The 12,154-nt window shown below is 41.1% G+C and overlaps 2 protein-coding genes across 2 annotated transcripts; one reads left to right on the top strand and one right to left on the bottom strand.

The window, feature by feature from the left end:
• Window positions 1-1,093: 1,093 nt before the first annotated feature.
• Window positions 1,094-3,566, top strand: atg101 (autophagy related 101). The gene is made up of 2 exons (XM_079565823.1): window positions 1,094-1,785; window positions 1,858-3,566. The coding sequence occupies exons 1-2, from the start codon at window positions 1,534-1,536 to the stop codon at window positions 2,260-2,262; spliced, it is 657 nt and encodes a 218-aa protein (XP_079421949.1). The 5' UTR covers window positions 1,094-1,533; the 3' UTR covers window positions 2,263-3,566.
• Window positions 3,567-3,596: 30 nt separating this feature from the next.
• Window positions 3,597-9,210, bottom strand: zbtb21 (zinc finger and BTB domain containing 21). The gene is made up of 2 exons (XM_079565822.1): window positions 9,066-9,210; window positions 3,597-7,293 (listed from the first exon to the last, which is right to left on the bottom strand). The coding sequence occupies exon 2, from the start codon at window positions 7,289-7,291 to the stop codon at window positions 4,262-4,264; it is 3,030 nt and encodes a 1,009-aa protein (XP_079421948.1). The 5' UTR covers window positions 7,292-7,293; window positions 9,066-9,210; the 3' UTR covers window positions 3,597-4,261.
• Between the last annotated feature and the right edge of the window lie 2,944 nt (window positions 9,211-12,154).

Here is a 12,154-nt window from a genome sequence, read left to right as displayed (position 1 = left end):
CTCAGAGGAACTACAGGGGGGGGGGGGGGGGCAAAGCCTGCTCACAAAACAAGTACCTTGAAAAAAAAGAGCTTTAAAGGAAATGTTAATTTCTACATTCTACTACTTTAAATCAGTATTTAACCTTTAGTCATTGTTAAATGTTGCTTTAATGTAATAGCAAATTCCTTTGGAGCGATGGTGGCGCAGAGGAGCGGGTCGTCTTGTGATCGGAGAATCGGTGGTTCGAATCCCGCAGGTACACACTGTCATCGTGTCCTTGGGCATGACACGTCACCCTCCTTGCCTCCAGTGTCTGCGTACACTGGTGTATGAATGAGAGTGTGGATGGGTGACTGACCGGTTCCTTGATGTAAAACGCTTTGAGTGCCTAAAGCAGGTAGAAAGGCGCTATATAAATGTGACCATGTACCTTTGAATAGAGTTATTGTTGGGGCCTCGAAAGCTTGGCTGCAATGTTCCGAACTTTGGGAATGACTGATCTAGGTCATTGGCTCTTTGTTCTGTGCCTACCAAATGAACATAAATAAACAAACATTTTACGAACAACAAAGCTATATATATAATCTTAGAACACATAATAATAGGCCTACTAGCAGCCTAACCAGGTCTGGTTTGGAAATAGTTTTTGACCCTTTAAAGTTACTTAGGCTTGTGTTTATAAATTGTTAGAAAGAAAGAAACCTTGAGATTAAAGGCACTATACCTGATTTTTCTTGTAGTAGAACGAAATTTGTTTTATAGTGCATTGTAAACTCAGACATTTGTGGTGAAAAACACTGTGCATCTAACTATAACACATTTGTATCAACTAGCATTTCTATGGTACAAAACTTAAGACTGAGTTTGGACCACAACTACCATTTTAATGTAGTGGCTTACTCCGTTATTGCTTTTTCTTTCTTTTTTAATCTCTAAAAATAAATAAAATATATAGAAAAAAACAGGTGTGCTGTCGTAGATCTGCAGCTGCTCCGGCTCTGCGGTTTGGGGCGAGTACGAAGATATGTGGCACTGTAACTCCCACAATGCAGTGCGATTTTAGCAAGCCAGTTCGTACCAGGTGAAGCCACAGGACACATTTGTTAGAACTACGGCTGTACATCTGTTTTCTTACCGATGCGGTAAATAATACCTAAACCCATTTACCCTTTTCCTTATTTTTTTTTTTCCTTTTGAATGGGTTTTGCTCGCTAGTTTGTCCCTGATGGTTTGCCGTATTCGTGCGTCCTCTTGTCGTCATCGCTTTTCCAGCTCTGTTGTTCTCGTGAATCGCAAACATTTAGCGTCTTGACAGGTCGAACTGTCATGCTAGGCTTGGTTATTGCGTGTAGAGTGATGCTTTAGATAATATTCAGTAAAATAACTATTATTATTATTTTTAGTAGTTTTTGGGGGGTCGTTTTCAACAAGCCACGCCCACAAACGGAGGTAAACAAGTGTGTAGCAAGTAGCACTAGTCAGCTAACGCCACGCATTTGTTTGTTTACCCTTTCTTTTAAAAACTATCCTTACACGTGCATTTTTTCCGCCATGAACTGTCGATCAGAAGTTCTTGAGGTCACTGTAGAGTCGAGGCAGGTGGAAGAGGCGATGTTAGCTTTGCTTCACACCATTTTACTGCACCGCAGCACAGGGAAATTCCACTACAAAAAGGAAGGCACCTACTCCATTGGCACTGTCGGGACACAGGACATAGACTGCGACTTCATCGACTTCACTTTTGTCCGAGTGTCATCAGAAGAACTGGACAGAGTCATGAGAAAAGCTGTGTCAGAGTTCAAGGTAGGTGGTGGTGATTACTCATGTTTGCCAAGCTGTAATTGAACGCTGATGTCTGCATGTGTTTCTTCTTAGGATGCTCTGAGTATTTCTGGTTCTGATGGCATGGGGCAGATCTCGTTGGAGTTTTACCAGAAAAAGAAGTCCCGATGGCCCTTTTCTGACGAGTGCATTCCATGGGAGGTGTGGAGCATCAAGATCAACGTCGTCAACCTGGCCAATGAGCAAGAGAGACAGATCTGTCGGGAGAAAGTCGGAGAGAAGTTGGGCGAGAAGGTTATCAATGTTGTTGAAGTCATAAACCGACATGAGTATTTGCCAAAGATGCCTACCCAGTCTGAGGTGGACAATGTGTTCGACACGAGTCTGAAAGATGTGCAGCCGTACCTTTACAAAATCACATACCAGATCACAGATTCTCTGGGGACATCTGTGAGCACCACCATGAGAAGGCTGATAAAAGACACTTTGTCCTTGTGAGCAAACCCCAGTCGCATCCATGTTCTTTGAGAATACTGTATGTCGGACATCTGCACCTAAAGTGATTTCTTTTTTCTCCTTGATATTATTGTGTCAATATTGCCAGTGACTGATATTTCCTTAGATCAGACGCTACAGTATTTGTCTTAAATGTTTTCATCTTATTTACAACAAAATGGATGTATAAATAATCATGCATTTCTACAATAATCTAAGCATTAAATAATTTATTTAAATGTCTTGAACCTTATGTACTTTTATCAAAGCGTAATGTTCACACAATTCATTGAGCAACTGTGGATCAGAACCTGCTCCGTTAGGACTTCCTCTCTTTGCAGTTTTGAGCCAGTGACACGACTCGTGGGATAGGCAGGATTTCCAGTTTGGCTTTTTCCAGTAGAGACCCCGCACTTCCTAATGACTTCCTACTTTCCAGTCAGAAACTTAAAAACATCATGGATACTCACATGTAAATGCTCATCTTCTTTATTACAGAAAGCACATATAAAACCCCTAAACATAAAACAGCTGCAAGTCTCAAAAAACACAGTAATAATAGACCAATGCTAATACAAATTAGTATTATTGCAGAGAAAGCACAATAATATTAAAACAAACTTTTCAATATTTTAAAGATAAACTTCATAGAAAATGTATAATACAAACAATTCTTTGATACACAGACCAAATCATTCATGTGAAACTATTTTTTCCCCACACAAAAGCAATGTCCTCTGTGTGTTGTATACTCTGAACTGTCTCAAACAATAGCAACAATATACAAATAAACATACTGTATATTACATCAACTTTCTATTTTAGCCAAAGCGTAAGTATACAGTTACTTAATATTATACTAATATAATAATACAGTTGTTTAAAGTGTAATACAATCAAACCACAATCTTTAATAATTATATTTTAGTACTGCGCAAGTTCTTTCATTCACTTGAACTTTCTTCCTTCAGCTATATATTACTGTAAATGCCTGAGTGAAACGCTATAGGCCATTGTGCTTCAAAGTAATGTAATAGTGAAGAAAGATTTTTGAAGTTGCATAAGGCAATCAAAGTGTTGTAAAGCTCACTAAATAATTGCAAATGTGTAAATATTTACAATAATCTTAACTGGGCTTGCTCCGTAGACAAAAGTATGTCTCTGTGCAACTTATCCTAAAACCTGAAGTCGTTTTTGGTTTTCCAATGAAAGCAGCTGAAAACTTGATGACGCTAAACTGGCAACTCCGGAAGTGAATAAACTTCACAAGCTGCAGCTCAATTTCTTAATTAACTATTTTACGTTGTGCACAAGTAAAATTGAGCCAATAACACAAATCTTGCATTGGTATATTTTTCATAATTTACAGGTGTCAGCTAATTACTTTTTTTCCTTTTTGGACTTAAAAAAAATACCAGATTTCTCGAGAAGAAAATGGAATGATAAAAGTAAAAACCAGGTGTAGGACCTGAGAACCAACATGTTTTCGCTTCTTTATCCAAGTCAATTACATGTAAGCAAATACTCCATAAGTGCATATTGAATGTATAATCCAGGCCACAACATTGTAAGATGTAATTAACACCTATAGATACTACTCCGATACAAAAAGCACTTCACTAATATGAAATTCAGCTACAGCATAAGATTATTAAAGCACTTTTCAAACACCGTGTAAATAAACAAGGGCTTTTGTACTGTAGCTTTTCAAAATTGCACGGCTTCACTAGCGAGTACCAGACTGCTCTTATTGTCACACACCTACAATAATAAATACGTTAATGTCGGATTTATATATACGTAGACGAAAAGTATCATCACTGAGTCTGAGAGGAATCTTAACAATCTTGATTTATCTAGCACTTGATTGCACATTCACGTTTACATCTGTAAAAGCATGACCACTTCAATAAAACAGAGGCAAATACAAATACATTCAGAGTCTTCCTTTTCTAGACTGAGGTGATTTATTCTATTGTTCGAGTTTTGTCTTTTGTTAGGTTTACATGTGGTTATGGCTCTGCTCGTGGCTCCAGAGACTGAAGGCGGTCTTGAAGGTTCGGTGGCAGAGTTTACACATGTACTGCCTCTTGAATGTCAGAGCAGAGAGAGAGGGTGCATGGTAGAACAGGGTGTCTGGCTCTTGAGGACCAGTTGGATTCTCCAGGCTATTTACCCTGGATATGGGGCTTGGGATGGGGCTGGTGGGAGGAGGCTCAAACTCCGTCCCTCTGCTCTTGCTAACTGAGCCACTCGGCTCTGGGCTGCTGGACTCTTCACCCATTGATGCAGCTGCGGATGCTGGCTGTGTCGGCTTCACCACAGTGGCCTGAGTGGAGGGACATTCTGAATTCTGAGGCGTCAATGGGGGTGAGGGAGACAGAGGAGAGGGCTGTTGTTCTATCTCTTTGGTTCCTTGTTCATTAGCAGTAGACATGTGAGACTGGAAGTGGCTCCAAAGGCGGAAATTGGTCCTGAAGGCCTTGTTGCAGATGTGGCAGATGAATGGTTTGATGTGGCACAGCAGCTCCTGGTGTCGTTCCAGGTCTTTGCGTGAACTAAATAAGTTTCCACATTTCTCACATGGCCACACACCAGGCTCGTCCGATCCAGCTTTGGCAGTATCTGCGTTTTCCCTGTCACTCACAGACTCCTCTATTGGCTCCTCTTTTACCACCAGCTTGCCATGATGGCTCATGCTCAGGTCCTCAGGCACATACGACGAAGAGTCTTCAGAATCATAACTGGGTTGACCCGAGTTGGTGAAACTACTGTCCTCCCTTGCAAAGTGAGTGTGCATGTGAGCTTCACTGAACGGCTCCTCTCTGAACATTTCTTCATTGCTCAGATCTTCATGGTTCTCCTGTTGTTTTAACTGAAGCTGGTCTTTAACAGTCATCATGTTATGGTTATGGACCTCTACCTGGTGGCGCCATATGCTAAAGGAGGATTTGAAAGTTCGCATGCATTCCAGGCATGTTAGTTTCTTGTATTTGCAGTGCGCCTCATGGTCTTTTTTGACAGCAGGACTTGAGAATCTGAGACCACAGTAGGGGCACACTGTGGCATGTCGGCATCCCCTCTCATGGTCACCTTGTTCGAAGAGAGAGGATAACTTTACATTGCAAAGTCTACAGGAGTAAACCCCAGTGTCCACATTATTTTCCTGAGGCAGCTCTTCTCTTTGACACATGTCCTCTCTTGTGTCCTGCTCAGTCCTTTCAGGATGGTGGCTTTTTAAGTGCTGTCTGTACTGAGACTGGAACACAAATACTTTGCCACAGTAAGGGCAAATAAAGTTGGTCCTTGATCGTTTCTTGTTAAGTGCAGAAGACTGCAAGCATTGCTTGTTTCTTTTCAATTTCCAAAGCAATGCTTTCTTTATTTCCCGTTCACGTACTATATCAATCAACTTTTTTTGAAATTTCTCATCTAAAACAGTGGAGCTAGAAGAAGCTGGGTTTTGCATTACACCATGCTGAGTTTGGCAGTGTGTCCATACTTTGAAATTAGTATGGAAGCGCTTGTGACAGATGTCGCAGGCATACGGCTTCTCTGGGTTATGGTACATGTTAACATGGCGATGCAAACCCGCACTGGACCTGAAAACCTTCAAGCAGTTCCAGCATTTAAACATTTTGCCTGAAGGTGGCTCCTCACTGTTTTCATCCATATCAGCACAAGCAGACTGAGATACTGTTTCTGATCGATTTTCCTCTGAGCAAAGACCATGTTCTTTGAATATTTTATTCTTTTTAAATGGATAGCGGCGATTATCTGGTCTGTCCTTCCTTTTTACAGGAAGATTAATATCTGGTCTAATGCTTTGCTCATAATTACTCTGAAAGTCTTTCAGACAAACAGGCAATGCATCGCCCACTGTGATTCGAACTAGGTCCATGGGGTCAGCTAGTGGACTGCTGGGCTCGTCTTTTATACTGCTTTCTACCTGAGATCCAATCTCATACCTACTGGGGCACCTTGACCTGAGAACCAAAGGGGATGTTCTTTTTGAACCACCATTGTGGACTGGAGCTTCAGGCCCACCAACTTTTGATGCCATTTTTACTACAGACTGCTCTCGGTGCTGCAGGTCCCGCAGCTCCAGGGTGGGTGAGAAGACGGGAACAGGGCTGTCCATTGACAATGATCTTCGGAGAAGACTTTTTATGAGGGGTCCGCTTCGGTCAATGGTCTGACTTGGCTCTTGTGCAGGACCCTGAAAGGGCACTTTAGTGTGATAATGGGACTCATTTTCTCCAATGTCATCTCTTGTGTCTTGGCCAGACTGAAGCCTGATGTGCTGCACTTCAGCATCACTGAAAGACACAGAGGAGGTTAGCTGAGGCCGTACTGATGCAATGTGTGATGTATTCCCTTTCAGAATAGAGGCGTATGGATGAATAGACTTCCGCTCAGGGGTCTCAGTGTGTGCTGATGATTTAATTGATTCACAAGTCCTTACTGATTTGTAAGAGTTCTGCACTAAAGGAGGCGGGGCGGACTGCTGGGCTGGCGCTGTCTCAGATTCTCTTGGATAACTTGAGTAGGGAGGGTGGGCCGTGTCCATCTTAACCCGACGTACAATCACACTTCTCGCCTGGACATCGTTCTCATCGCCCTCAGAAAAAGAGAACCTCTTTCTTGAAACACAGTACGATGCATGTGGCCTTACTGATACGATGTTGGTGAGAAAGGGGATTCCTAAACTGTAGCCCAGTTCTTGAATTGCGGCCAGGCTGCTCTTGTCAACAAATAAGGATGAACAGTAGATGTAGTTCAAAACGATCTCAAAGGCGTCTGGTTCACAGAAGTCTAGATTAACAACCTTGGGGGATTCTGTGTCTATCCGAGTGAACAGAGACTGGAAATATTCACTGCTGGCTGCCAGGACACTCTTATGGGCACTGTACTTTTGGTCGGCGACAACGAGGAGCACATCACACATTTGCCCTCTCAGCCGCTGCTCATTGAGCACTCCCAGCACTGAGAGGGCATGGGAGGGATTACTGTAATGCACGAGGCTCTCCATGTCTGAAAAACAGAACAGAACAAAACACATTTAATACATGCCCTCAAAAGATATTGGCACACCAGATACATTTTTACAAAAGCAAAATGCTGTGAGAAATGTGTTTAAGTTTACCCCTTTAAAGTTGAACTCTAAATATTTATGAAAATACTAAACACAAAACAGGATATAAAGCTGCACACTACATCACCAGATTATTGTTATTGACAATTATGTGACATATTCAATATATGAGTATGGTCTTCCATTGGACTACAATTTACACATGTGTTGATACCAGCCATTCGAGCTTTACTCTGTCCTAATTTAGTCATTTCAAAGTCTTTAATGAACAAATGAACTGTTAAAATGGATTAGTATAAATTGCAATGTTGTTAATGCAATATTTGAGACACTGATCAAATCTAACTTTTTTTGCTCACACTGGGCAGAACCAGCTTCTCAACACAAATATACAGAAAATAATATATATAATTATACTTTGTCACAACTGTTGGCATCCCAGTGAATACACATGTAAACTTGTCTTCATGTCTTGACAGGAGATTGATTGACCATTGATCACTTTCATGGATAAATACGAGATAACACAAGAGCCAAGAATCACTACTTCAGAACTGGCCTTTGAGAATTGAATCTCAGAAAAGCTGGGTATGATGTGACTTTTATGCCCATTTTTTTGTTTGGAATATTCATTTGGCACCTCTATAAATGTACATGTATTTCAATTTCACTATAGTTTATCCTTTACAATAGCAGATGTTTAATGTTGCTCACTTCATATTCAGAAGAGCATGGAGTTTCCTGTCAGCAAAAAGTGCACCAGGAAGTAAACATTCAGATTTAAACCTCAATCAATCAAATACCAGTTTAAACCCCTGATGTTTTGTAGTCGGTTTTACAGTCGGTGGTTGTATATTGTTAGTACAAAAAGCTGTGGAATAGGCGATGGTAGAGTAAGGCACATTACTAACACTGTGAGTAATGGCTCTATTTTAGCACATGTAGTCACCAGGATGAAAGTTGAAGAAAAAAAAAGAAAAAAAGAGGAAGAATTGAATGAATGTAAACCCCCAAAGGACCAGCCACATTCATTTAGACTGAACGTACACTGGGGTTATGAACGTTTATTTTTTTTACATTTGTCAACAAAGGCACTGCTTTCAATCCAGAATCAGGGAAACAGCCATTCATTCATAATAACACAGTTCCACGCCCACACGTCTCATCTTAAGAAAACTAAATCGCATCAACACGACTATGTTGGTTTGTATTCGGAAGTGGAAAGATTGAGCGTCTGGCTGTGCATCCAAAAGAGACGTGGCAGACAACTTCCTTTGTCAAACACACGCTTTTGAATCAGATAGCAGTTTTGTAGTGACGAAATGCCTCGAGCAAACATCACCGCTAATTATTGAGAAAAGTTAAGCGTGTGTCGTCCCAGAGCGTCTGCACTCCGCCAGCTTTATTGAGGAATGAAAACATATTGGTCGCAGAGACACGCGATAATGTACAAAAAAAAACGCGTCCTTCTTCTGCAGAACGGACAGTGCTATTTTTATTCTCGTGAAGCGCGCGAGCTCTGGCTGCAAAACAGGTTGTTGTAGCTGCTGCTGCTGAGCTTTTTTCCAGCAGCAGCAGCACATTCTCCCCTTTCGAGTTACGTCAGTGAGGAAAAGGGAAAAGGCTTCTCCTCAAAGCACTCCACCAAGTATGTATCAGTTCAGCCGCCCCCCCTCGCAGCGCGAAGTTAGCCGGAGACGCGTCGACTTACCCGGGCCGTCGTTGTATGGGTGTTTCCTCCCCGCGCTCGGACTTTATTCAAGTGTTGTGTGGATTTGTCTCGTCTGCGCGGCTCGTGATCCCATCCATCTTGAATTTGACGTCATCCCACACCAGAGATGAGCTCATCGCACGGAGCGCTCGTCACGTCGCTGCGCTCGTATTGGCGGCTCAAGTATGTGAGGGCGGAGCCACCGGAGACCGTGCAGGAGGCTGAATTAAAGGAAAAGTTCTTGTTTATCTGTGTTCCCCTCGAGGGGGGACACCGCCGCCTTTTCTTCTTGCAATTTTAAGATTTTGGGGCAGTTTGCTCTCTTGTATTAAACTTTCACCTGGAAACAAGGCGTTTGGATGACCCACGGTTGCAATGGGCCATTGTTTCTTCATAGATATTTGGAAATTTAACTTCAAAGCTCTTTTTCTCACGGTATGACAACAACTGTAATGCAACAGTTTATATGATTTACTACTACTTTGCTACTATTACTATACTTTACTACGAATACTACTTTTTGTTTAGGTTCAAAAGACAATTATCCCATCAAAAAGCAGACGAGTCCCATAGGGTTGACCCGATGTCTAAAGGCAGTTTGGAAATGAACATAAAAGGACACTCTCCTTCTTCCACAATCCCAGCACCTGTTCCCAATCAAGCCAAACTTTGGTGCTCACAAATTAACTCTGCAGTAACTCTGCTGGAGGTTCTTTCAAATGAGGAATGGCATGTTGTTCACACATACTGAAACTTGTGTTTGTGTCCATGCAGCTGAAGGTTAGAAGTTCAGGGCAGTGCCTTTTTTATACGACCAAGATTTCAAATCAAATCAAACTTTAATTATAAAGCGCTTTTCATACCGAAAGCCATCACAAAGTGCTTTACAGGTTACAACATTTAAAACAATACGTCTGGCACATCCTCCCATCCCCCCGGAGATATACAAATGTTGCACACACAACTTTTACCCTAACGTCTACGCACACACCCCCTCACTCACTAACTCACACACACACAGATTACAATAAATAGATATATAAGGCTGAGTACAGATGAACAAGTGTGGAAACCCCATTTGAGGATCCGTCTGCGCAGGGAGCAGCAGTCCAGCTACAGGACACTGACCCAGGAGATCCCAGAGGAGGCGGGGCAGAGACACCACAGTTTATGGAAGTTTTTTGTATTGATATATCTTTGTTCTAATCATTGGTGTTTCATTGCACTTTTTATTTTTAATTTCTGCACCTTACTGTGAAAGAAGAGCAGCTGTGACAAGTGATTGTATAGTGTTAGATGAATAAATCTGTTTTTTGTCCATTTTCTTTTCTTATTTTGCAAAATGTTCCATGGTGTAAGTGGATATATTGCTATACAGTATATACTACATTTATCACGCATTTCCTGTCTATTTTGCACCCAGTGTGAGTGTTGAGAGCTGATGGAACAAATGAATTTCTCCACTGTGAGATTAATAAAGTCTTATCTTAAATCAAAAACTATGGAAACTACAAAATGACTGTCAAACACAGATAACTTCATGAATAAAGGGGCACCTGTGGTTTAAATGAAGTTTTGACAGTTAAGTGATTAAGCCTTCGCTCCCAGGCCAAACCCCAGTGAAACTCATTACATCAATGACTGATGAGCCGAGATGTGAGTCTGAATCCAAGTCCGAGTCACTTAAGGCTAGTCAAGGCCAAGTGTTAAATTTGCAAGTCAATGTCCATCTCCAAGTTCTGAATATTCCAGTCCCAGACATTTGTATCACTTACAACTAGAGACTCAACTCAAGTCACAATTCCAGCACATTTAAGACATGTTTTATTATCATTTTCCAAGCAATGTCCATTCAAATGACAGCATTTGCCTCTAAAAGCACAGACTTGAGAGCTTCATCGTTTAAATCCAAGTTCTCAAGTCACTGCTTCTTAGAAATATAACAAGTCCGGGTTGAGTCATTAGCAGTGACGTGACGATCGTGACAGAATCAGCTCATTGAAGTGAACGATTCAATTTTGGAAAGAGACAGATCTTACTCTTAATACAAATGTGCATGAAAATGAATCCCACTGTAAGCATTAGTGATTTTAATAAGAAACGCCTAATCCGAGGAAATCAGTGTTAACATGAGTTTTCTTGCTGGCTTCTTTTGAACAGCCTTTTTACATGAAAGATTCGAGTCCCAAGTCCTGGAAATGACTGCTGATTAGTGAAGGAAGATTGCAAACTCAGCACTGTATTTTTTTTTTCTTTTTACATTAGTGGCACAGGCACCCAAAGGGAACTAGTTGCTATGTTTATGCATCTTCTTGGAAACCTGAGTCTGAACATCACCTGGTAACAGGATGACGACTGATACCGCAGTCCTAAAACCGGCAATAAGTCACCTCCTCACACTTTTTTAATTCAAAAGCCAGATTTTAGTAGATGTTTTGCCACTTCTTTTGATTGCCTTTCCACTCAAGCTTGCGTGACTTTATTTTTCATGCTTTATTACCCAGTGACTCAACAGGCTAATTAAGCTCATTGTAACACCTCATTACGCCAGAAGGTGCATGAATGCATCCCAAGCACCATCATTATAAGGGGACTAAAATAAAAAAAGACGAAATGATCTGTTCTCTGTACAAAATATTTAAATATTACTCAATGGACAAAAATAAATAAATAAATCGTTCTCCCATGAGCTGACATTAATAGCAGGAACAGGCTGAGTAACGTCAGGAGGAGAGTGAGCAGTGCTATGGATACCTGTGCAAACCCAGCCATTAGGGATCTAGACTCCACCCGCTCTCTGTCCCATAAACATGTTTACTTACACAGACAAGTCAAAATGATGCACAGAAAATGGCACAGAATTCAGAACTATCATTTTTATTGGTATTGATGCTTTTATATTTTCATGTCCAACAAATACGTTTCTATGTGCACAATTTATAGTTAAGAAAAAACAGTCTATGGAATTGTTTCACCATATAGCATCAGTTTATGATATTATTTGGCAATTCATTTGTGTAATATAGTACACGTAATAGAATATAGTTTATGCTGCTGAACCGGTAAAATAGGTAAATTAACTCAGGTCT

This window comes from Gobius niger (genome assembly GCF_951799975.1).
Source record: "Gobius niger genome assembly, chromosome: 11".
Classification (NCBI taxonomy): domain Eukaryota; kingdom Metazoa; phylum Chordata; class Actinopteri; order Gobiiformes; family Gobiidae; genus Gobius; species Gobius niger.
This window is presented reverse-complemented; position numbering and strand designations above follow the sequence as displayed.

What these genes read in the sequence shown, in the direction of transcription:
- atg101 (XM_079565823.1), top strand. Translation starts at nt 1,534, where the DNA reads ATGAACTGTCGATCAGAAGTTCTTGAGGTCACTGTAGAGTCGAGGCAG. An exon ending in AAGCTGTGTCAGAGTTCAAG is followed by an intron (nt 1,786 to 1,857) that starts GTAGGTGGTGGT and finishes GTTTCTTCTTAG; the next exon opens with GATGCTCTGAGTATTTCTGG.
- zbtb21 (XM_079565822.1), bottom strand. Translation starts at nt 7,291, where the DNA reads ATGGAGAGCCTCGTGCATTACAGTAATCCCTCCCATGCCCTCTCAGTG.